General features: G+C 43.5%; 1 protein-coding gene across 1 annotated transcript in view; it reads right to left on the bottom strand.

The window, feature by feature from the left end:
• Positions 1-22,126, bottom strand: part of NUP155 (nucleoporin 155) — a 42,716-nt gene extending 20,590 nt beyond the window's left edge. The window contains exons 1-18 of the mRNA XM_048503923.1: positions 21,924-22,126; positions 18,999-19,136; positions 16,233-16,329; positions 16,009-16,079; positions 14,481-14,573; positions 12,879-13,045; positions 11,770-11,875; positions 10,624-10,697; positions 9,731-9,822; positions 9,536-9,633; positions 7,786-7,938; positions 7,546-7,646; positions 6,397-6,567; positions 5,634-5,744; positions 3,937-4,031; positions 3,244-3,332; positions 1,470-1,532; positions 1,238-1,388 (exon numbers count right to left, since the gene is read on the bottom strand). Coding sequence (XP_048359880.1) covers positions 1,238-1,388; positions 1,470-1,532; positions 3,244-3,332; positions 3,937-4,031; positions 5,634-5,744; positions 6,397-6,567; positions 7,546-7,646; positions 7,786-7,938; positions 9,536-9,633; positions 9,731-9,822; positions 10,624-10,697; positions 11,770-11,875; positions 12,879-13,045; positions 14,481-14,573; positions 16,009-16,079; positions 16,233-16,329; positions 18,999-19,136; positions 21,924-22,062 — 2,009 coding nt within the window. The 5' untranslated portion in view covers positions 22,063-22,126. The remainder of the gene's footprint in view (positions 1-1,237; positions 1,389-1,469; positions 1,533-3,243; positions 3,333-3,936; positions 4,032-5,633; positions 5,745-6,396; positions 6,568-7,545; positions 7,647-7,785; positions 7,939-9,535; positions 9,634-9,730; positions 9,823-10,623; positions 10,698-11,769; positions 11,876-12,878; positions 13,046-14,480; positions 14,574-16,008; positions 16,080-16,232; positions 16,330-18,998; positions 19,137-21,923) is intronic.
• Positions 22,127-22,472: the final 346 nt, after the last annotated feature.

Below are 22,472 nucleotides of genomic sequence, written 5' to 3' on the forward strand. Positions count from 1 at the left end.
ATACATTGCACTTGTTACCAACAGAAGAGACCATCACAGAGGATGTTTGAAGATCAAGTCATAACATCAAGGCCAGAAAAGCCCTCTTATCTTTTTAAATGTTCTAAACTCCAACATTATGAAGAGTTCTGGTGAGCTTTAAAGCTTGCCCAATGTCTTACTAAGCAAACTGACATCCTACCAAGCAAACTGAGATTATTATAGCTGTGGACATGATGGAAAGGCTCCCTTCAAATCCTTCCAAGTCATCCCACTATATAACTGGGCTTTAATTCAGGTCAGCTTCAGTCATTTCAGTGGGTGTCATATTTAGGATAAGAAGTCCAACAGTGGCAGAAGCAGCTGCAAGTAATTAATCAGTTTGCCAGGGAAAGTGAAACATTCACTTTTACTGAAGAGTTAGCTGTCTATTGGACACAAAGAGCAGCATGGGAAAAGAGTAACATAAGTTGCCCAATTTACCCATCTTTGTATTCTTGGACCCAAAACCTAAGCTTGTAAGTATGAAATTACAATACTTCTAACAATATCGATAACAACTAGCACAAATGTAAGCTCTTTAAATCCCATTTACTTGATGGGGAGAAGAGTTTCGCTCTCTTCTATTGAAATTAATGGAACTCAGCAGGTTGTGCTATTCAGTGTCAGACTAAAATCTGGGAGACCCAGGTTCAAATTTCCATGGTGCCATGGAAGTTTGCTGGGTGACCTTCGGCCTGTCATACACTCTCAGTCTGACCTACCCCACAGGGCTGTTATGAGGATAAAATAGAAGAGAGAAGAATGATGTAGAAGAAGAAGAGTTTGGATTAATATCCTTGCTTTCTCTCCTGAAAGGAGACTCAAAGTGGCTTACAATCTCCTTTCCCTCCCCCCTCCCACAACAAACACCATGTGAGGTGGGTGGGGCTGAGAGAGCTCCTAAGAACTGTGACTAGCCCAATCTCACCCAGCTGGCATGTGTTGGAGTACACAGGCTAATCTGAATTTCCCAGATAAGCCTCCACAACTCAAGCAGCAGTGCAGGGAATCAAACCCAGTTCCTCCAGATTAGAGCACACCTGCTCATAACCACTACACCATGCTGGCCACTTTGAGTCCCCATGGGTGAAAAATGCAGGATATAAATAAATATAAATATTTAAATTTTAAAAACTTAACGTCAGGCCTTATAGTGACACAAGCATGATGACATTTCACACACAAACATATGCTTGCTTTTCCAATAATAACTCACCCTACAATTCGAGCAAAATAGATGCAGATGCCATTGTGCTTGCCAGAAAATACGATTTCCGGGCCCATCATGCCCCCAACTGAAATTCCAGGCTGAGACATGTGACCACCTGAAGCAAACGCTGGTGTCGACACTGTAGGAGGGTGTGCACCTGAAACATCAGCACATTCTTAGCCTCAATAAAACCAAGGCACCAGAAGTAAGTCGTATTTTAATTTTTTAAGAGGAATACCTGGCATTGGTGTTCCCAAAAAACTTGGATTAGGATAAGGGCTGCCAGGAGTCATGGGGGAACCTAGAGAAAGAAAGAACGATATATTCTACTCTGAAAACACTTTCCATTCCCATGAAAAAGGTACAACCCAAACTCAAACCAAACATCTGATGTACCAGAGATTTAGAGTAACATTTTTATTCCTTCCCCTGCACAGTCATCGTGTACAATCCCTGGCCAGAGAGTTTACAGTCCAAGAGAGAATGACATAACTAAGGTTCGTGGGTACCCTGTTTCCCCGAATATAAGACATCCCCTGAAAATAAGACACAGTAGAAGTTTTGCTGAAGTGCGAAATATAAGGCATCCCCCGAAAGTAAGACATATCAAAGTTTTTGTTTGGAAGCATGCCCGACAAATAGAACACAGAAAAATAAGACATCCCCTGAAAATAAGACATAGCGCATCTTGGGGAGCAAAAATTAATATAAGACATTAATATGTCTTATTTTCGGGGAAACACGGTAGCTATTTTAGTCTATATTAGAAAAACAAAAGTTGAGGCCAAGAGTCACTTAGATGCTGGCAAAATCTTCCAGGGTTAAGCTTCCATCTGTATCAGACAAAGTAAGCTTTGGAAAAAGGTGCTACTAGACTCAAATTTTGTTCTGACATAACTTAGGTTACACTGAGGAATGGGAAGGAAGGAACATGGTTAGATTTTCAAGGAATATCTTCGTTTACTGCCCTTATTTTTCTAACATCAGAATATGGACAATGTAAAAAGGAGACTAGGGTGAGAGAGGGAGAAAGCCATCTCCAGGCAGCGATGTTGAAAGCTGACTTGCCAGACAATTCCGAGATACCTTCTTCTTATATTACAGGAAGGGAATATGAATGTTGTAAATTTACAATTAATGCACCAAAAAAAACCCCAGTAGTTGTGAATTTATTCAGATATCCAGTATTCTTACTAAAGCTTCAGAGAAAAATCCACAAAGGTACGGAGAATATACAAATCTGTTTCCAAGCTACTCATCTGTTTCCAAGCGTAATTCAAAATGTGGACTCTTATCTCAAGTCTGTTTTATGGCTAGATCTATGCTGCGTAGGACCCTGGGCTTGTTTGATACAGCTTGATATTTTTAACATTGATAACAATTATTTCTACCCCTCTCCTGGTGGCCTGGGCTAGCCTGATCTCATCGAATCTCAGGAGCTAAGCAGTGTTGGACTTGGTTAGTATTTAAACCACCAAAGAATACCAGGGCTGCTATGGCAAACCATCTCTGTTGGTCTCTTGCCTTGAAAACCCTACTGGGTGGCCATAAATTGGCTGCAACTTGATGGCACTTTACACACACAACTATTTTTAGTTGTAAACTTCTCCCAGAAGGACTTTGATGAGGCAACACAGACATCTCCTAAATTAGGGGTGGCCAACCTATGGCGCTCCAGATGTTCACGGACGACAATTCCCATCAGCCCCTGCCAGAATGGCTTTTCTCCATGTGTTCATCTAACTTGTTAAAGTTGTCTTGTTTGGTGGCTGCATTTTGGGGTATTGATTCTGTGAGCTGATTATGACTGTGTTGAAAAAGGAGAGTAGTTTAAAAAGATGTGTGTTTGGTGACATTCAGATGCTGGCAGGGGCTGATGGGAATTGTTGTCCGTTAACATCTGGAGCACCATAGGTTGGCCACCCTTGTCCTAAATAAATAAAGGGGAAAGTGCTTACCAAAATGAGAAAACATGTAAAAATAAATAGGTCATAGCTGTATTAACTACTCACTGGCTGGAACAGGAGAGCCCAATATAGATCCTATGTTACTCGGAGGAGGCAGGGCAGAAGGAAACCGCATCTGTGCTTCTCCACCATACCTGAGATTTATCAGAAAATTTGTGTCAAAAACACTGGCAAAACACTTTCCAGATTCTTTTTAAATGGTACAATTTTAAATATTATTATTATTTATTAGCACGGATATCCCACTCTTCCCAGCGAACAGTCAGGCTCAGAGCAGCTAACAGATATATAATTAAAACATCATCTACAACAACTGAAATGAAAATAACAATAAAAACATTACAGTGTGTTGAAAACCACCAACCCAATATCACCAACAAATACAGCATGTGTCGCCAACTAAATACAAAAAAGACCATGTTTCCATAAACATAAACCAGGAAAAAAAAACCTGCCTCTTTTCTCCCTGGCAAAAATTAAGCTGTTCTTATGTGCTGTGTAGTTCACAGGCCTGTTCTTGCTTTGTGTCATCAATGACAACCAGACAGCACTAGACTTTTATTAAAAAGTAGCACAATGAATCTTTATGCAAAGTTTCACTCTAACTGGTCAGATGCTCTGATCAACCAGAGTTCAATTTGTCGCTGGGGAGCAATTTGTCACTCACAGGGATGCTATCAAGGTGTTGTTGTTGTTTTTAAAAGTACCACCTCCAGAATTCAAGGACGGGCCATTTACCTAAAAAATGCTCGAGTAGCCCAACAAGAAACTTCTCTATCACAAGCAGCAACTGAGCAGGCCAGGATCAGACAGGTGGCACAAGCCTGGTCTTCCTACAAGGAGAAACATTTTATTTATTTATTTTATTCATTCATTCGACTTAATAAACCGCTCTCCCCTGAAGGGCTCAGAGTGCTGTACAAAACAGTAAATAGCCAAAAACAAAACATCGAAGAACATCACTAAAATACATAAAACCAATACAATCAGTAGCACTAATACAGCCCACCCACAATTTGGTGGATGGTGTCCAGTCCGAACCCTGGGAGGGGACCGGCAAGTTGTAAAAGAAACCGATGGTGCAGAGGGCATCAAGAAGAGCCGGTAATTCAGTGGCCACCCCCCCCCCCCCAAAAGCCTGGTGGAACAGCTCAGTTTTACAGGCCCTGAGGAAAGCCCCAAGGTCCTGCAGGGCCCTAACAGCTGAAGGTAGTATCAGGGGGTGAGATCTTCGAACGGCGCCCCATCATGTGTGGAGTGCCACAAGGAGCGATACTCTCTCCAATGCTTTTTAACAAATACATGCACCCCCTGGCAAGTCTGGTTCGGACTCTGGAACAGTCGCCCCCCCGAGGGGCATCTAGCATCTTCTTCATATGCATTCAGAAAATCGGTAAAGACACAGTTATCTTCCCTGGCCTTTGGCTGAAAAGATGCGGTTCCTCCTTGCTATAGCTTTGGTAATATCGTGAATTTTTAAAACAAGTTTTATTGTTCATGTTGTAATTGTTCTTAGGTTGTATTGGATTTTATATGTGGAGCAAACACTGCAGGTCACCCCTCCACTCCCTTGCATGCCATCCCTCACTCTCTCCCCTCCCCTCCCTCCCTCCCTCCCCTTGCATGGCACACCTCCCCCTCCTCCGCTAGGGTGGATGGGCCATATCAAGATGCTGGGCTCCCTCCCTTGCATGCCACCCCTCACTCACTCACCTCACTCACTCCCTTGCATGCCACCCCTCACTAAGACTTTTGTGAGTCTTAGGTTGTAAATGTCAGGTTATATGACTGAAGTCAATAAGGGACTCTGGATTCTCGATCAGAAGTCTTTATTAATAACAGCAGCATGTACCTGGTTTTGTGAAAGCCAGTTCACGTTTGCAATTGCCCCTGTCTTTATCCCCACGCAGCAACCACAAATCCCCCCTCCCTTTTCCCAAGGAATGTAAGAAAGACACAGTGGAAATAGCAGCAATAGACCAGCCACCTGCCACTGCCACCTCGGAGTTGGCGCCTGGGTCATTCCTAATTATCTATAATTGCAAGCATCAAAGGAAATGAAAGGAAGAGAAAGGTCCATTAACACAGGAGAGGGGAGTCCCTTCTCTGGAGTAGGTGTGAATGCCCTCACCTGAGGGCATTCCTTTGATGGAAGGAGAAAGCACATCCTGACAGTAACCAGCCCTGGGACCCCTGGGAATAGGGTGGGCTAAGAATCTAAATAAATAAATAAATAATCAGGATGTCCCTGAACATTTATTTAGATCTGAGGCAAATCAAGCTTTGCAAATACGCAGGGCTTTTTCCTGCCTTGCGATATGTAATGGAGACCTTCGTGTTTTCGCACGTGGAGCAAACGCTGCAGGTCACGATCTGTTCTTAAACACAGATGACAACTTTAAGTACAGTTCAAGAGAAAGTTAAAAAATTCTTACCTGGTGCAGTTTGAAAAACCTTTCGATCTCTTCTCCATCACCTCCTGCATTGCACACAAAAATATGTCGTAGCTGATCCACAGGCCTGAGCTTATGAAACATAAGGCTCCCCTAAAGAAAAACAGAATGCAACCTAATTAAAACAAAATCTTGTGGATGATTTCTGCAATATTCAAAGATCCAAGACGAATGAGGTTAAAACACAGAAGTTTATTCCAAGACTCACTCCATAACAACCGAACGGCAATACTCACGGCTGCACTCGTTAAATACCAAATGCTGACTGTTAATTACATCTCAACTTTGGCAACTGCTTTGGGTCAATACAGTACAATTTCTATAATATTTTATTGGTCAAAGTGTTTTACAGCTCTTACACTGTTGTGTTTCACTACTGCACTTGAAAGCAAACCACTAAAAATCTTCTACCCAATTAATTCCAAATCAGTGTTGTTAGGTAAGGATGGCTTCGGGCTCTGGACCACACAGCTCATTTGGAGTTAGACAACAAATTTATTGCCAAGCAGAGTTCCGGTGACCCGTATAAAATTAGGCCCCTTCCGAACACGCAAAATAATGCGTTTTCAAACCACTTTCACAACTGTTTGCAAGTGGATTTTGCTATTCCGCACAGCTTCAAAGAGCACTCAAAGCAGTTTGAAAGTGCATTATTCTGCATGTGCGGAATGAGCCTTAATGAGCTTTTTTGTCTTCTTCTCAGCCAAATTATCGCGTTTTAAGCGAATATGTGTGTTCCGCATACCTGTGCTGAAAGGAGAACAAATTTCTTTGGAGGCAGCAAATGCTGTTGCACGACCACGGGAGAGTCGGTTATGGGAACGGCGTCTTTATTCAGGCGAGTTACAATCTTCTGAACTTTCAGTTCATCGATTGCAGAAAGAGCCCAAGAATGTCCATCAACACGGGTAGTCATCTACATTAAAAAAATTGAACAGTAAAAAATTAAAGTACGAAAGACGGATTTGATGGATGGCCGTGTTCCAGTAGCACTTGATGCTCCAGCTAAAACAGCATGTGATAAAGTCTGCACTTGTGCAAGTCAGCTGTTACGTAATCTTTCCTCTTTCTATATCCAGTACTGGGCTAGTTTCCTTGTATTAGCTGTGGCTCCTCAATGGAGATATGTCTGCTGCTCCCCCGTTCTAGGTAAATGGGTTGCCATGTCTTAACAAAGATACAGTTTAAAGAGTCTGGGTCACACGTTCGGAGCTGGGATAAGGAGATTGTTAGTGACACATGTGGAGCACTTACACCGTTTGTACTTCGCAAACTGTGCACTACAATGGTCTAGCATTGGAAGAGAAGGAGGAGGAGAAGGAGTTTAGATTTATATCCCACTTTTCTCTCCTGTAAGGAGACTCAAGGTGGCTTACAAGCTCCTTTCCCTTCCTCTCCCCACACCTTGTGAAGTAGGTGGGACTGAGAGAGTTCCGAAGAACTATGACTAGCACAAGGTCACCCAGCAGGAATGCAGGAGTGTGGAAACACATCTGGTTCACTAGATAAGCCTCCGCCACTCAGGTAGAGGAGTGGGGAATCAAACAGATTAGAACCCACCTGCTGTTAACCACTATACCACGCTGGCTTAACAGTTGCTTCACAGGATAGCCCAAAGGTGGTGTAAGGTGGGTTCCTAATTTTGGTGCTGAACGAAGAATTGTCCAACTTGGATATCAGGCTACTGCATAGTCACTAGGATACAGGTAGGATGCTTCAGCCCCGCCTTCAACAGTGAGAACTTGGGAAATCTTGCTGCGCTGGCGCCAAGTATGGACTAGAACATTTGCACCAGATCCAGATTATCCAGATTAAAAACACCTTTTTGAGGGGAAAAAAAAGAATAATCTCTTGAAACAGCTACTTTCAAAGTACCGTAGCAATGTTAAATTACCTGAGTTTCCATCATCGGTTTTTGGAAAGGAAAAGAATCATGATTAATACACCACAGGATATCATTATCCTCATTTTCAGATGCTGCCATCAGAAGAACACCTGACAAAAAAACATATTTGTTCAACTAGGATAGATACAAGTTTCAAAATCAAGTTTTTACAATGTATTATTTTCGTCCAGCCAACCAAACAAAAAAAGGCTTTATTTAGTATACCAGCTATGAAAAGTCAGCATTTACCTTTGCTATACAGAGCTCGGTGCACCTTTGATGGTTTTTCGACATTAGAAGCAGCAGAAAACCCCGGGGGTAGGCGGATGTGAACCAACATTAATGCTGTAGGACGAGCAAATGGATGCTTGAATGGACCTGTGCTAAAATACATCCGCACACCTAAAGGAGGAAAAGATGTGATCATATGCTTAGACATTTCTGTTTGGCTGCTGTTCAATCGCTTCATTGGTAATGATATACTTTCAAGAAAATGCCTTCAATATTCAGCAAAGTAATTAACAATGAGTACCTTCACAAAAATAAGAGAAGTTTGTTAGAACTACAAGAAAGTGAAAATCTGCTTTTCAGAACAGTCACAACACCATTTCTTGGCTATCATCCCAGGGCTGTATATGGCCCCTTCCGCACACGCAAAATAATGCATTTTCAAACCACTTTCACAACTGTTTGCAAGTGGATTTTGCCATTCCGCACAGCTTCACAGAGCACTGAAAGCAGTTTGAAAGTGCATTATTCTGCATGTGCGGAATGAGCCTATGTTACACAGTTTATTGCTGCTAGTTAATTCTTGAACCATCTCAGAACCCAGATGCTGTTTAATCTGACTCATGTAAACATAGGCCGTTTCCGCATGGCCTGTAAGCGCCCCCACGCCAGCAAGAATTCTGCCGGCGTGGGGGTGGAGGCCCGTTCGCATGCAAGCGTGCGAGCGAGCCCAGCAGAGGCCCCCGCAGGAGAGGCGGCTCCGCACGGAGCCGTCTCTTCCCCCTTCCCTCTCCCACTTACCTTGTCCCTGTCGTCGTCCTGCTGGCCTCCTAAGCCCCGCCCACGCTGCCCTCCGACCTCCAGGGGTCGGAGGACAGCGAGGGAGGGACTTAGGAGGCCAGTAGGACGACGACAGGGACGAGGTAAGTGGGAGAGGGAAGGGGAAACAGCGTGTTCCCGGCGGTGCTGTTTGCACCGCGCCGCCGGGAAGACGCTGTCCCCTCAAAAACAACCCTTTAAAGGGTTGTTTTTTAGGGCGGCCTGACGCCACCCTGAGGGAGGGGAAGGGCAGCCAGGTCGGCGCTGCTGCATTTCAGCAGCGCCGCCTGTGCGAACGGCGGCCTGGGGACGGCGTTTTTACCGCCCCCAAGCCGCTGTTTTTGGCCCATGCGAAAACGGCCATAGTGATACAAGCTATTAAGAAGCCACAAGCCAATTAACTTTGCCACCATACATACTTCTTGGTCCTTACAGGTCACAGTGCTGCAGTAACATAAGTCACAACTGGCTGAATTTCCCTATCATGATCTAGACTCCAATTTTAGAAACTTTTTCTCTCCCTACATCTTGGCTTCCTCTCTTGCCTGCTGCAGGGACATTCAACACAATCCTGTTATTGGGCTTCTACTTCAGTTTTTCTATCATGAACAGCTTTCTTCAGTTTGTTGCTTTTGCAGGCTGCTAACCATTGCTGTTAGCCATCTAATGTCCTGGCCAGCCTCCTTAACATTCCTCTTTAGCTTCCAAATTCTGGGCCCAGCTCACACACAGGTGGCCATCCCCCTCGTATGGTGGAAGAGCAGATGTGAACCTTTCTAGTGCACACTGTGCAAGAGAAGCGCGCGCGCACGCACGCATGAACGCACGCACACACACACACACACCCCGAACGCGACAGCTTCTCCATCCAGCAAGACAGATTGCTACCTGTCTGAATTGGGGAAGAGAACTGCAGGGAGCAATAATGAAAGGGATGGTGCTGAATGCTCACCTGCGTGGGTGACGGCCAACAGCTGACAGTCTATAGATTCAGAATTCTCTATCACAGCTATCTGCACAATAGGCTTAAATACAGAGCGATCGATGGTCCTGAAAAGAAAACAGATAAGCCTTTGTCAGGTAAATACAGTCATACCACACAATGCAACGAGAGCTCAAGCACCTGCTCCTGGTATAGACATTTTACCTGGCAATCTTCCCAGCAGCAGACACAATGCTGTTCTGTGAAACGGAAGCAACCCTCGTCATTCCTTGACCATCTAGACCTAAGTCGTAAACCTGCAAATAAATTATACTGTGTTTAGCATTTTTTTTAAATATTTTTTTTAGCATTTATTCCACCACACTACAATATCTAGCCTATGTGTGCTAAAGGGCATTCATTCTTAACAGGGAAAAAAAGGATTCACATTATATTCCAAGGCAAATGGACCACTAATGGGAGACACATAAGGAGACAGAATTTAATCTGGGTAACCGGGGTTGGTTCCCTGCTCTGCCACTTGAGCTGTGGAGGCTGATCTGGGGAATTCAGATTAGTATGTGCACTCCAACACATGCCAGCTGGGTGACCTTGGGCTAGTCACAGTTCTTTGGAGCTCTCTCAGCCCCACTTACCTCACAGGGTTTTTGTTGTGAGGGGGGAAGGGCAAGGAGTTTGAAAGCCCCTTTGAGTCTCCTTAGAGGAGAGAAAGGAGGGATATAAATCTAATTCTTCTTCTTCTTCTGAAGAAACCGGAAAGGGAACCTGAACAGAGGAACTTAGCTATGACCGTTCTGGAAACTTAACAGCAGAGACCACCCACAATCACTTTTGGGGGTGAGTCACAGTAATTTCACCTACATTTACATATAAGTAATCAGCATGATTCACCACTAAAAGCAAAAGGAAAGTCTGAGGTTGGAGAATATAGATAAAGATATACAGGAAGTTCAGATGGTTGATGATCACCACTGAAAATGATATTGGCAAGACTAAATTAGATCTGCCATATATTTAGCAAGTCCTCATCACAGCAGAAGCGTGGACTAATGTTAACAACATACAAGGGGGTCACCACACAGTATCAAAAGCCATACCTGTATCACACCTTTCTCTGAGCGACTGTATAAGATATTTCGGGAGTTGTCAATGGCGATCTGAACAATGGGATCTACAAAATGAGTAGTTTAAATATACATAATTGCCTTTTGTTTAAAGCCTGCCATCATATAGTATGGCTCATCTACTCATTATTTCATTCTATTTCCTTATTGAAACACAAGACACAATTATCCAACGCCCTCTCCTACCTTTGTTATGTTCTTAACTATTCACCATAAATTTATTTATCACCCTAGTTAATTAACACTGCATCATTTTTATTGCAAGGTTAAACCACACGGTATGTATAGTTACATATATACGTAAAACACTATTACCACAGTCCAAAAAGTTTTTAATTTTGTTATTAAAATATATATATACCCTTGACATACAATTATCGGTTAATGTATAAAGAAATATTCAATATTATTGAAAGTATGAACAGCAACATCCCAAATAATCAAGTAGATAAGCAAGTGGCGCAGTGGCTAAGAGCAGGTGCACTCTGATCTGGAGGAACCGGGTTTGATTCCCTGCTCTGCCGCTTGAGTTGTGGAGGCTTATCTGGGGAATTCAGATTAGCCTCTACACTCCCACACACACCAGCTGGGTGACCTTGGGCTAGTCACAGCTTTCCGGAGCTCTCTCAGCCCCACCTACCTCACAGGGTGTTTGTTGTGAGGGGAGAAGGGCAAGGAGATTGTAAGCCTCTTTGAGTCTCCTATAGGAGAGAAAGGGGGGATAACAATCCAAACTCCTCCTCCTCCTCTTCTTCTAGATGCATTAGTAAATCTTTCCATGGTATAATACTTAACATACAACTCCCATAATTATTAAAAGGCAACCCTCAGTGTTCAGAGGTCATTTGGTAATTAAAAAGTAAGTTACAGATTTAATATTGTCATATTGTATGTGTGTGTGTGCGCTAGATGGAATGGTACAAAGGGCATACAGTCAGCATTCTGGTTTTCCAGTTAATAGTAATTGCAAATGTGGCTCTCCGTAACTTGCAGACCGAGCAGAACGGATCAAAATAACAGCATTCCATTTTCAGAAGAGAAGTGGAACCCGTAACTTTTGTTACCTAACTTAAATGTTATTGTTAAGTGTTCTGGCTCCATATGTTTTTCTTCACTCACCATCTTCTGAGAAAGTAAACTGAAGCACGGATGGCACAAGGAAAGAAAGGGTGCTCTTTGAATGATTGATCTTCCTGCAACGCTGGCTGAACCAGCCTGCCTCGGCCTACAAAAAGTAAAAGTGACAGATAATAGTGCAACACTTCCAATCGTTTTGCATAATATATCTGGTTATCAGCACACGTTTCATCATCTATAAGCAGACACACACACACACACACACACACACACACACACACACACACACACACACACACACACACAACAGAAGTGACTGACAGGGAGCCCCAAGACATATGATTAAAACAGTGTCTTAAACTTGTAAAAAAGAGAGAGTACAGACACGCTCTGAACAAATCTAGAGACAGAGAATAATAAGTGGTGGTCTTTCTGTACAAGACAGGATTTAATTAAAGTAACTTCTGCCCCAAGCCTACCACAATTCCTCATAATAGATAAAAACAGCCCAAAATGCACATATGTGCCTTTGGCATAAGAAGAAGAAGAGTTTGGATTTATATACCCCCTTTCTCTCCTATAAGAGATTCAAAGGGGCTTCCAATCTCCTTCCCCTTCCTCCCGCTCCACAACAAACACCCTGTGAGGTGGGTGGGGCTGAGAGCTCTGAAGAACTGTGACGAGCCCAAGGTCACCCAGCTGGCATGAGCTGGAATGCACAAGCTAATCTGGTTCTCCAGGTAAGCCTCCGCAGCTCAAGTGGCAGAGTGGGGAATCAAACCCAGTACTTCAGATTAGAGTGCACCTGCTTTTAACCACTACACCACACTGGCTCAGGGCGATGATAGTGCTCCATGACGAATTTCTCTCCCAAGAAGTGCCCTTTGGGAATATTTGTTTTAAGAACTGTAGCATAGAATCATACATTTACATTGAGCTTAGAATAGAATCCAGTTTTTGCAAAGCAGGTTTGTACTTTAAGAATGTTTCCTAGGTTGGTTATTACTGTAGGCTAATATTTAGAAACCTAGTGCTCTCTGCCAAACAATCAGTGATCTAAAAGTAGAAATAGTAAACAAGAATATCTCCCACGCTCCATATTGCTGACCCAAATAGAAAGAAAAGATGCCTCTCTGGCCAACTTCACTTGCCTGGTAAGCAACTTCATACAAGCAGCCATCTTTGCCAGCCAAAAAAATGCGCCCGTTTTCTGTCGAGGTTATAGTCACCAAATATGTATTATCAGTGGGAAGCGAGTAGAGCGGATCTGGAAGGAGCTGCATTCCACCAGACATGCTGTCATTGAGGGCTCCAGAACCTGATTTTAAAAAGCAAATTATTTACTGTGAACTTGAAGGCTTTCACAGCCAGTATCAACCAGCTGTTGAGGGTTTGCCAGGCTGTGTGATTGTGGTCTGGTAGTTTCAGCTCCTAATGTTTCACCCACATCTACCGTTGGAATGTTCAGAGGCATGTCATGGTAAGATATGCCATGGAGAGAAACACATCTTATTGGGCCCCAGGGATGTTCGATTGGCAACGACACTGACCAGGGCTTTTATGGCCCTGGCGAAACGCACTCCCTGGCAACATCCGAGCCCTGTGGAGTCTGTCTCAGTTCCGCAGGGCCTGTAAAATGGACTTGTTCCGCTGGGCCTTTTCTGTCGAGCCAGTCGGGCATCCCTTTTCCTAAAAACATTCCATGGTCCTCGTCTGGATATGGGGCACGCATCTGCCTTCTGTCTCTGCATGTAGGTTTTTTCTATCTTTATCGGATTGGTTTTAACATTGATAATGCTTATATTTTTATGTTATTTATATTATTTTTATATGTTTTAACACGTAAGCTGCCCTGAGTCCTTCGGGCAATTGGAAAGGTAAAAATGCAACATATAAATAAGTAAATAAGATGCCAGCCATCGATGTAGATGAAACGTTGGGAGCTAAAACTCCCAAGCCATCGCCACGCAGCCCACAAAACCCAGAACAACCAGTATTCACTGCAGTGTTACTTCCTTAATGACATGGAGACTGCAACTAAAACCATTTCAAGGAATAAAAAATAGGTGCAGTGAGTTCACAGATAGTGAATGATTTACAGCCCAATCCACAGCTGATGGGCGGCCAGGAACAGCACTGCTCTGCCCTCTCCAAAGGGCTTTCCCGTGGAAAGGGAAGCCCAGAAAAAAATCCCCCAACTCCCGCTGACAATTGCCCACCGGAGATTAGAGATACACCACGAGAAACATGGTACATCTCTGAGGGTGCCTGCGCAGACATGCAAGGGTTGGAAGGGCACTGGAGGTTGACTAAGCTCAGCTTCACTTTGTGGTTCGCCCCCCTGGTACACTGGTGTAGCTTTCTGTACCAGCAGGCCTGGGAGAGGATGGCAGCTTCTGGATCAGGCACTGTGGAACCACAGCACCCACCCACCCGCATAGGTTTCCCCTCCTCCAGTGCATTTGCCCCTTGTGCCAGTGGAATGGGCACTCATGTTACCACAGGGTTGTGCCGGCTTCAGAGGGGGATCCCCCCACCCCCGGGATTGGGCTGCCCACACTGCTGTCCCATCTCAATTTATTTGTTCTTTCAACCTGACTGTAAAATGTGAAGCAGGAAATGCCTAAAATTAAACAAAACCATCCTATTCTATACTTTGCAAATTCCACACATTGCAATCAGCATTTGTTCACAAATAGTTTCCAAAACAAAGCTTTACAAGTAAATTAAACTTTGCAATAAATTAGAATTACCTCCTTGCAAAGTTGCATAGCTGAGTCCTAGAATGACAATATCCACAGGAGTAGCCAAAACCAACAAGTGCTTTATATGTGGCTGAAAGATTCCTGTAAATAAACAAAAAACACAGTGTAAAATATATATACATAACCTCACAAACAACAAAAAAATTAAGCCCACAAATAATGGATCTCAGTGGACTCAAAATCCATGTCTGTGATCATATTTATTTATTAGACTATTTACATATTACCTTCCCCATTGTTCAGGGCAGTTAATAGTAATAGCTAAATACGTCTTCAGTAAAAACCAAAAAATTAAAATAGCAAACCCTAAATCCTGCCCCACTCCATACAAAGCATATGCCACTCAAACATACAGAACTACTAACCAAACAAATCTATAAAATAGTACTTCCAACTCTGGAGCCAATGCATTTCTTATCCTGATCTAGATGGAAACAGTGTTTTATAACACATTAAGGTAATTCAGAAAGCTCAACTTCCAAGAATATTCATTTCTAAAAATTAAAATCAATATGGCACACAAATATCCAGTAAGTCTAAGAGCCCCATCCAAAGGGGGGGTGTGTGTGGGATGGGGGGAGGGACGGACTGAATCCACTGAGGGAGCAGCACACTGGCTATGCCAGCAGATCTCGCCCACTAGGCACTTACCCCTGTAGAGTGGCAAAACCATTGGTATGCCACCGCCACCCTCCCCCAGTGCTGGTGTAACCCCTGTGAAGGATGGGATGACCCAGAAAGGGATGGAGTCTGAAATGAAGCAGAATGCTGCAGAACTCATGAGGTTGGAAGAAGCAAGGCTACCAGGCTGGGACCTTGATTGATTTTATTAAGCCCTTAACACCTTGTTTAAGGTAACTGTAATGTTGTGGGGAACTAGTGGGAAGGGAGTTTATTTTGTTGCTATATTGTAAATGTTAGAATTTATTGTTTCAGGGTTTTTGTGTATGTAAATGGTGAGAGTTTTCTGGGAACCTTCATCATCTTGAATCCCGTTCACCAAGCCTCTGAAGTCTTCAAAACCAACCACCAGCAAAGAAGAATTGGACTTGGCAATATCAATAGACTGTAAATATAAGGACTCGAAAATGCAAACTTAACAGGACTGTAAAGTGTAAATGTTAAATGTTTTAAAAGTGTTATTGGTTAAAAGAAGTAAACTGTTTTGTTTAAACTTAGTTCTTTGCAACTCCTTCCAAGTACTGCCCCCCAGAACCCACAGAAAGAGGTTACACTGGCACACTTCAACAGTATCCCCGCATCTCCACGGCCTCCACCGGGGGGGGGGGGGGAGGGCTGGGGGAGGAGCCAATGTTTGTTGGCTCCCTCCTGGCCTGTCACCTCATTGTGCTAGCAGGCCGAAGCTCGCACTTAACCCTGCCTTTTGGCTAGTGTAAGTGCAGTGCAGCCCACTGGGGCTTATCAACAGTGGAGAGGCTTTTTGACCTCTCCACGCAGCTGGGTGTCTTTGCTTGTGGATGGGGCTGCCCATGAATTTTGTTACACAATTTGTTACCTGCTTTTGGTTTCACAAGACCAACAGCGAGGATAGTTTCACTGAGACCATCGAAATAAGCAAGATCACCTCTGTAAAAGAGCAATGGGTAAAATTAATTCAAAGAAAAACATTTAACTTGTACTCACTTTTCAAGACAGCTGATTTGGGGTATGCTGAATTGTACACCGACCAGATTCTTGTGCAAATCATGTACTTTACAACCAATTTCATTCTCTACATACCCATCTTCATAGTTCCACATAAAAATGTCACTGTCAATGGTCAGCCAGGCCCTGCTGATCTGAGGAAAGACTCCCATCATACAGTTGCACTGCATATCTGGAATGCTAAGACTTAAGGGAAAAAATGCTGTACTGTCAAAGGTTTTCACGGCTGGAATCAACTGACGCTTGTAGTTTTCTGAAAAACCCACAACTGGGAAAAACCCACAACAACTGCTCCTGCTTTGGCACTGGTACAACAGAGCTCCTCATATTGAGGGGCCTGCCGTCCCGCCCTTCTTGGGGTGGGTTTTAAATTGAGCCTGGATGCCTCTTGTTTAATTTGCTAATTGTTAGCCGCTGTTTTTATGTATTTTAAGATGTTTTATTGATGGAGCCTATGTATGTATTGTACTGGATTTGCTCCTACTTATTGTTTATATATTATGTTGTTCACCGCCTGGAGCCCTTTGGGGATCGGGCAGTATAGAAATTGAATGAATGAATAAATGAATAAATGAATAAATGAATAAATGAATGAATAAATAAATAAATAAATAAAATTGCTCTTAGGTCTAAAAAGTGAGGTGTACAAATCCGTAGCTATTTAAAAGTATAAAAAGGACTGTATCAGCGCTTTTATTGCTTATGTGATCGTTAACAAACTGTTGAACCTGATCAGTGCAAATGAACATCAGTGAAATGTGTATCTTTTCCAACAAATACATTCTTAGGAAAGAAATAAATCCAAGTTATGAAAAGCCTTTTAATGGTAACTAACAAACTGTATGCTTGTAGCGAAGTCCTTAAAAATACAGAGACTACCTAAAATTTTTAAGAACTTAATAAACTGAGCAGTAGAAAGGAGCAAGAGTCCAGTAGTCTCTTAATGACTGGCAACATTTCTAACAGGGTATTAGCTTTCTGTAGGGAAATGTCACTAGCGTGCATAATTAGATTAGGTGTGATATGCAGAGGGATACTAGCTATGGAGAAATCAGCACTGGTAACGAGACAGGACTCCTAGGTCTCTATTCAATCCAGGAGAATGAAATGCTTTGAGTTTCATTACTAGTTGCAATTCAGCTCTGCCTGGCCTTTCCAATCATCTTTCTAGCCGTATCAGCAGGATATTGTAGTTGAAAAAATGCCTGCTTTAGGTCCCTCAAGTGAGTATCAGTCTGAAAGGCTGGAACAGATGCAGCAGCAAAAGGCTTGGATATAGACAATGGATTGTTTGATATAGTTGGGCAGGAGGAGGGTTGCTGGAAGCATACAGATGTTTCCCCATCTGTCGGTTTCCAGTACAATGTGGTGTTTGTGTGTCCGTCATGTGTCCATAGTGTAGTGCGTAGGAAGTTTATTTCTTCACAGTCAGATTGATGGTGGGGTGGACGTTGTTGGAAGCCTGGTGAGATCTTTCTAGGGATCCAAACAAAGAAAATATCATCAATGAATCTCAAAGAAAGGAAAGGTGCCAACGAGTGGGGATTCAGAAAACGCTGTTCTAGATACACTGTGAAAATGTTGGCATACTGTGGAACTACGTGGGTGCCCATAGCTGTGTCACTGATTTGGATGTGTAATTCTACACCAAACTTTGAAGTAGTTCTGGATGAAAAAAGCTGCAGAGTTCAGTGACAAGAAGATCAGCTGTGGTGTTGTCAGGAATGGTGTTTTGATGGCTTTTTGCACCTCTTCATGGGGAGATGTTAGTATGCTGGATTCTTGCTACTGGACTCTTGCTGTTTACCAGTTCTACAGACAAACATGGCTATCCCATCATTACTAAACGGAGATATTTTCACTTTTTCTTAATTCTGAACCTTTATGCAACATTCCAATTGTTTACCTTTACTGGTATCGATTTTTTAAAAATTTGAAGAGTTACCTAGAACGTGCAGCCATGATCTACAATTTAAATATCTTAGAAGAAGAAGAAGAAGAAGAAGAAGAAGAAGAGTTTGGATTTATATCCCCCCTCTCTCCTGCAGGAGACTCAAAGGGGCTTACAATCTCCTTGCCCTTCCCCCCTCACAACAAACACCCTGTGAGGTGGGTGGGGCTGGGAGAGCTCCAAGAAGCTGTGACTAGCCCAAGGTCACCCAGCTGGCATGTGTGGGAGTGCACAGGCTAATCTGAATTCCCCAGATAAGCCTCCACAGCTCAGGTGGCAGAGCTGGGAATCAAACCCGGTTCCTCCAGATTAGATACACAAGCTCTTAACCTCCTACGCCACTGCTGCTCCTTTATTTTTATTTATATTTATACATAATATTAGCTAAGAGATACATATCTAGATACTCAGTTAAATAATGTTAACCTTCCTTTAGGGCAGTTTACATTGGGGAAGTTCCTGAAAGTAGCTTATGGGTACAACTGAAGTTCAAGCATTCAGTAAAAGGAAATGCTGCTAGGCATCATTTCTCCACACTGAGAAATAAATGTTATTTCATAGAGCTGTGTGGCTGTAACAGAAACAGCTACTCTAGCCACACAGCCCCATTTCCAATGCTCTTTTCACAGCATAGAGAAAGAATACAGTAGCATCGAAGGCACCACTTGAGGAAACAGTATGGCACATGGATATAGCAGAAGAATGAGAGGAAAGCAACATGGATTCTTGTTCCACAATAAATGAAAGAGGTGAAGACCCCCCAAAGGGTTGAAAGAATACTGCAGTTGAAAGGCATGAGTCAAGGGCTTGAAGCTTCCCCCCACCACCAACTCCTTCCCCATCTATGAAATTTCATAGGCCTCTCACTAGCATTATTACTATAAGGATACGTCCAAACTGCTCAACCAGTTCAGGGGGTAGAGGAACTCTTCGAATTGAGCTGATCTCTGGAAGATTGGGAATGGAAAGCAAACCAGGTCCTTGTAATGGGTAATCCATATCTGACATTCCAGAAACCGTGGGACTGCCTGCAATTAGTGGGAAAAGTAATATAATTAAAATAAATGAACAAAAATGCCTCCATAGATCTTTGATTCATTTTAATCGCAACAGATTTTCTCTCTCGCAGAATATATCCACTCTCTAGTTCTGTTAAATAGGCACTAGGACCAGTGGTGGGATCCAAAAATGTTAGTCACAGGTTCCCATGGTGGTGGGATTCAAACAGTGGCGTAGTGCCAATGGGGCTGGGCTGGGCATGACGGGGGCGTGGCAGGGCATTCAGTGGGCGGGGCATTGCTGCGCCGGTCCTTGGGCGGGAAACGAATGCATGCGGGTGCAGGTTGCCACGCACACCGGTGCACCACCTGCTAGACTGCTTCAAGTTCTGCACGCTACTGCTGAGGAGCGGAGGAGGGGCGTAACTAAGGCAAAAATCATGTGGCAAAATCACCCATTAGTAACCCCCTCTCGGCACACACAAATAATTAGTAACCTACTCTCGGGAACCTGTGAGAACCTGCTGGATCCCACCTCTGACTAGGACCCAAGTAGAGCATTCTAAAACAAAGACAGTCCAGCACATGGAAGATGAACTTAGTTCTATTTTGTTGAAAAGGGCATAACCAGTTCTTCTCTCTACAACTCTAGGACCTGACCTTTAAAATTCAACTCAGTTAAATATTCTTCTTCTTTATAACGGTTTTAACAATGAAAGTCATAAACAGCGATAGTTAAGTCACTATCTGACAAGATATGCCATCGATATCCATTAATCTTCAAACTGTACGTGTAGTTGTAAGTATAATTGTAGGTTTAGTTGTAAGCATGACTGTCTTCTGAACCTGTCACAGGAATACATTAGTGTTCTAAAGCCATCAAGGATTTTTTTAATTTAACAAGACAGATCATTAGTCCACAAACGAGTCAAAGGTTTGGATGCAAGGTATTCTCAAACAGGAAGCAAATTTTAGTCCCCTTCCCTTTCATCAGCCATTCCATGAACCCTACTGAAGCCATTGCTGACATTTATGGGATTCTATAGAAGTATTCAAATAATTTCTACGTTGTCTTTCCTAATTGCTCAAAGATGTCTAGATAAATAAATCAAAAGGTGTGCAATCTAATGAACAAAAAAACAAATCTGCCTACAGATAAAACTATGGAAACAGAATGATAGTTTTCAGTCCTCTGAACAATATGCTATTCAACCAGTTAGTAAAAACCTGAAGTTTTGGGTGGTGGGGGTGGTGAGCGGGATAGAGCTGACATAGAGAATTTTTCCCCAATTCTAAAAGGCACAGGGTATCTAAATGAATGAGACAGATCCATGACAACTACAACTTGATTAAAGAGCACATGTTATTGATTAATCTATAGAGATCTGCTTAGTGGCTGGAAGAGGGCTATTTACTAGGTATCCTGTGTAAACCATTCTGGGTTCCCTGAAGGAAAAGTGGGCTATGAAGAAAATACAACATCATAAAATTGCTTTGGTAGATCAAGCTAAGGTTCATGTACATCCATTACTGTTTCCCTGCTCAGCTATCCACATAACTGCTAAAACAACCAGAATTAACAAACTACCACCTGTTGCAACACTATTTAATATTGATCCAATGTTGATAAACGATTCAACATCATGGTGCTTGTAGATTTCAGTTCTTTTTCAAACCAAAAAGCTTCTATGGAACAGGAATAAATATAAATCCTAGATTATAGTTTTAACATCTTACACAACAGGGGTAAGTTATGCATGCCAATCTTGCCTCAGAGTAACTAACATAAATGCAGGCATCTTAAAAACATGGTCTGGTTCACATACACAACAGAAAGAGGTGATATAATGGTTTACATCACCACAGATTATAGCACACCCCTATGTTAAAAGTTTCCTACAGATAGAAAACCAGCACTCCCTTGAACACAAAGGTCAATGTTACTTATCCCTTGTACAGCTCACTGCAATCAAGATAAAAGTTTACCAACAGGCAGCCTAATTATGAGAGATAATTCCAGGCAGATGGCTGAGTTAGTCTGCAGTAAGACTCCAAAATGACATTTTAGCAGCTGACAAAATTCATTGTTGTGTAAACTTTCTCAAGTCAAAGTTTGCTTCATCAGATGCATGGACTGGGCATCCATGAGGAAGACCTATCTGTACATGCAACAGAAAGGCAGGGATGGGAGAGTAGTTACAGATGTCCACTTCTTTCTTATAAGTGTGATCTGACTCACAAAACCTTATGCTGGAGTAAATTGTGTTAGAGTACCACTGAATTCCTGTTTTATATCACTAGGATAATTAAAGCGCCAACCCTCTCAACCTTCCTCTCCCCCCCCCCCCCGTTAATTTTACATAAGGATTTTTTTCCAATGTAAAGGACCACAGCAAGGAGGAGCCCACTGAACGGGGCAAACTATGTTGGGCCTCCCAGTCAACGGTTTCCCCAATGCATTCCCCTGCACGTGTGAACCCGAGTCTCCAAACCAGGGACTAGGAGTACCAAGCAGAGGGTATCACTCAGCCAAGGGGATATCCTGAAAATATCCGCAAAGCTCGCCGAGTGTGGGAGCCCTGCATCAGCCATTCTCTTCTCTCAGCCTATCCTACCTCGCAGGGCTGTTGTGAGAATAAAAAAGAAGGAAGGCGGGGCACAACGAATAAATAGACTAAAGCACAGTCCATGTAAGAGGCTGAGGGGCACGGCATGCCACAGGGAGATGGAACAGGGGTGGCCCCCTGCAAAGGGCGGCGATGAAGCCTGCAGGTGTGGGACCCACAACAATTCCCCGCCCACTCTGGTCCGGCTCACCGGGCGCTGGCACGGCCAGCAGCTCGGAGAGGTCCGGGTAGCATCGGTCCTCTTGGATCTGGCGGTCGATGATGCGCCCCGCGCTCTCTAGCGCCTCCTGCAAGCCAGGGGCGGCCGCAGGGCTGAGAGCGACCGGCATGGCGACCTCGGAGCGCGGCTCGACCCAGCTCGGACCCGGACCGGAAGGAGCCCGCACGCGCCAAATCCCGGCATCCTCCGCGCGCCGGGCAACGTAGAGCAGCAGAACTTTCTAACACTTCCGGTATCGCATCGACCTCAACGCGAAGTTGAGGGGGGTAGAGTGGTGCCACTCAGAACTTTGCGGGAAGGTAGTTTTTTAACAGGAAGTTTTGGTGCGAGTTTCTCCCCTAGTTTTGCTACCTCTATGTTATGGGTTCTTTCCTGGAGAGCTGGAAGGGGCGGGCGATGCAAACTTTGAAAGGTTTCAGTCTGGAAAATAGGGACGAAAGTGTAGCAGGCTGTTGTGGGGTTTCCGTGCTGTGCAAGTATAACACTAAAATAAATGCATCGAAGGGAAAGACGAAGCGC

This window comes from Sphaerodactylus townsendi, linkage group LG07 (assembly GCF_021028975.2).
Source record: "Sphaerodactylus townsendi isolate TG3544 linkage group LG07, MPM_Stown_v2.3, whole genome shotgun sequence".
Lineage (NCBI taxonomy): Eukaryota > Metazoa > Chordata > Lepidosauria > Squamata > Sphaerodactylidae > Sphaerodactylus > Sphaerodactylus townsendi.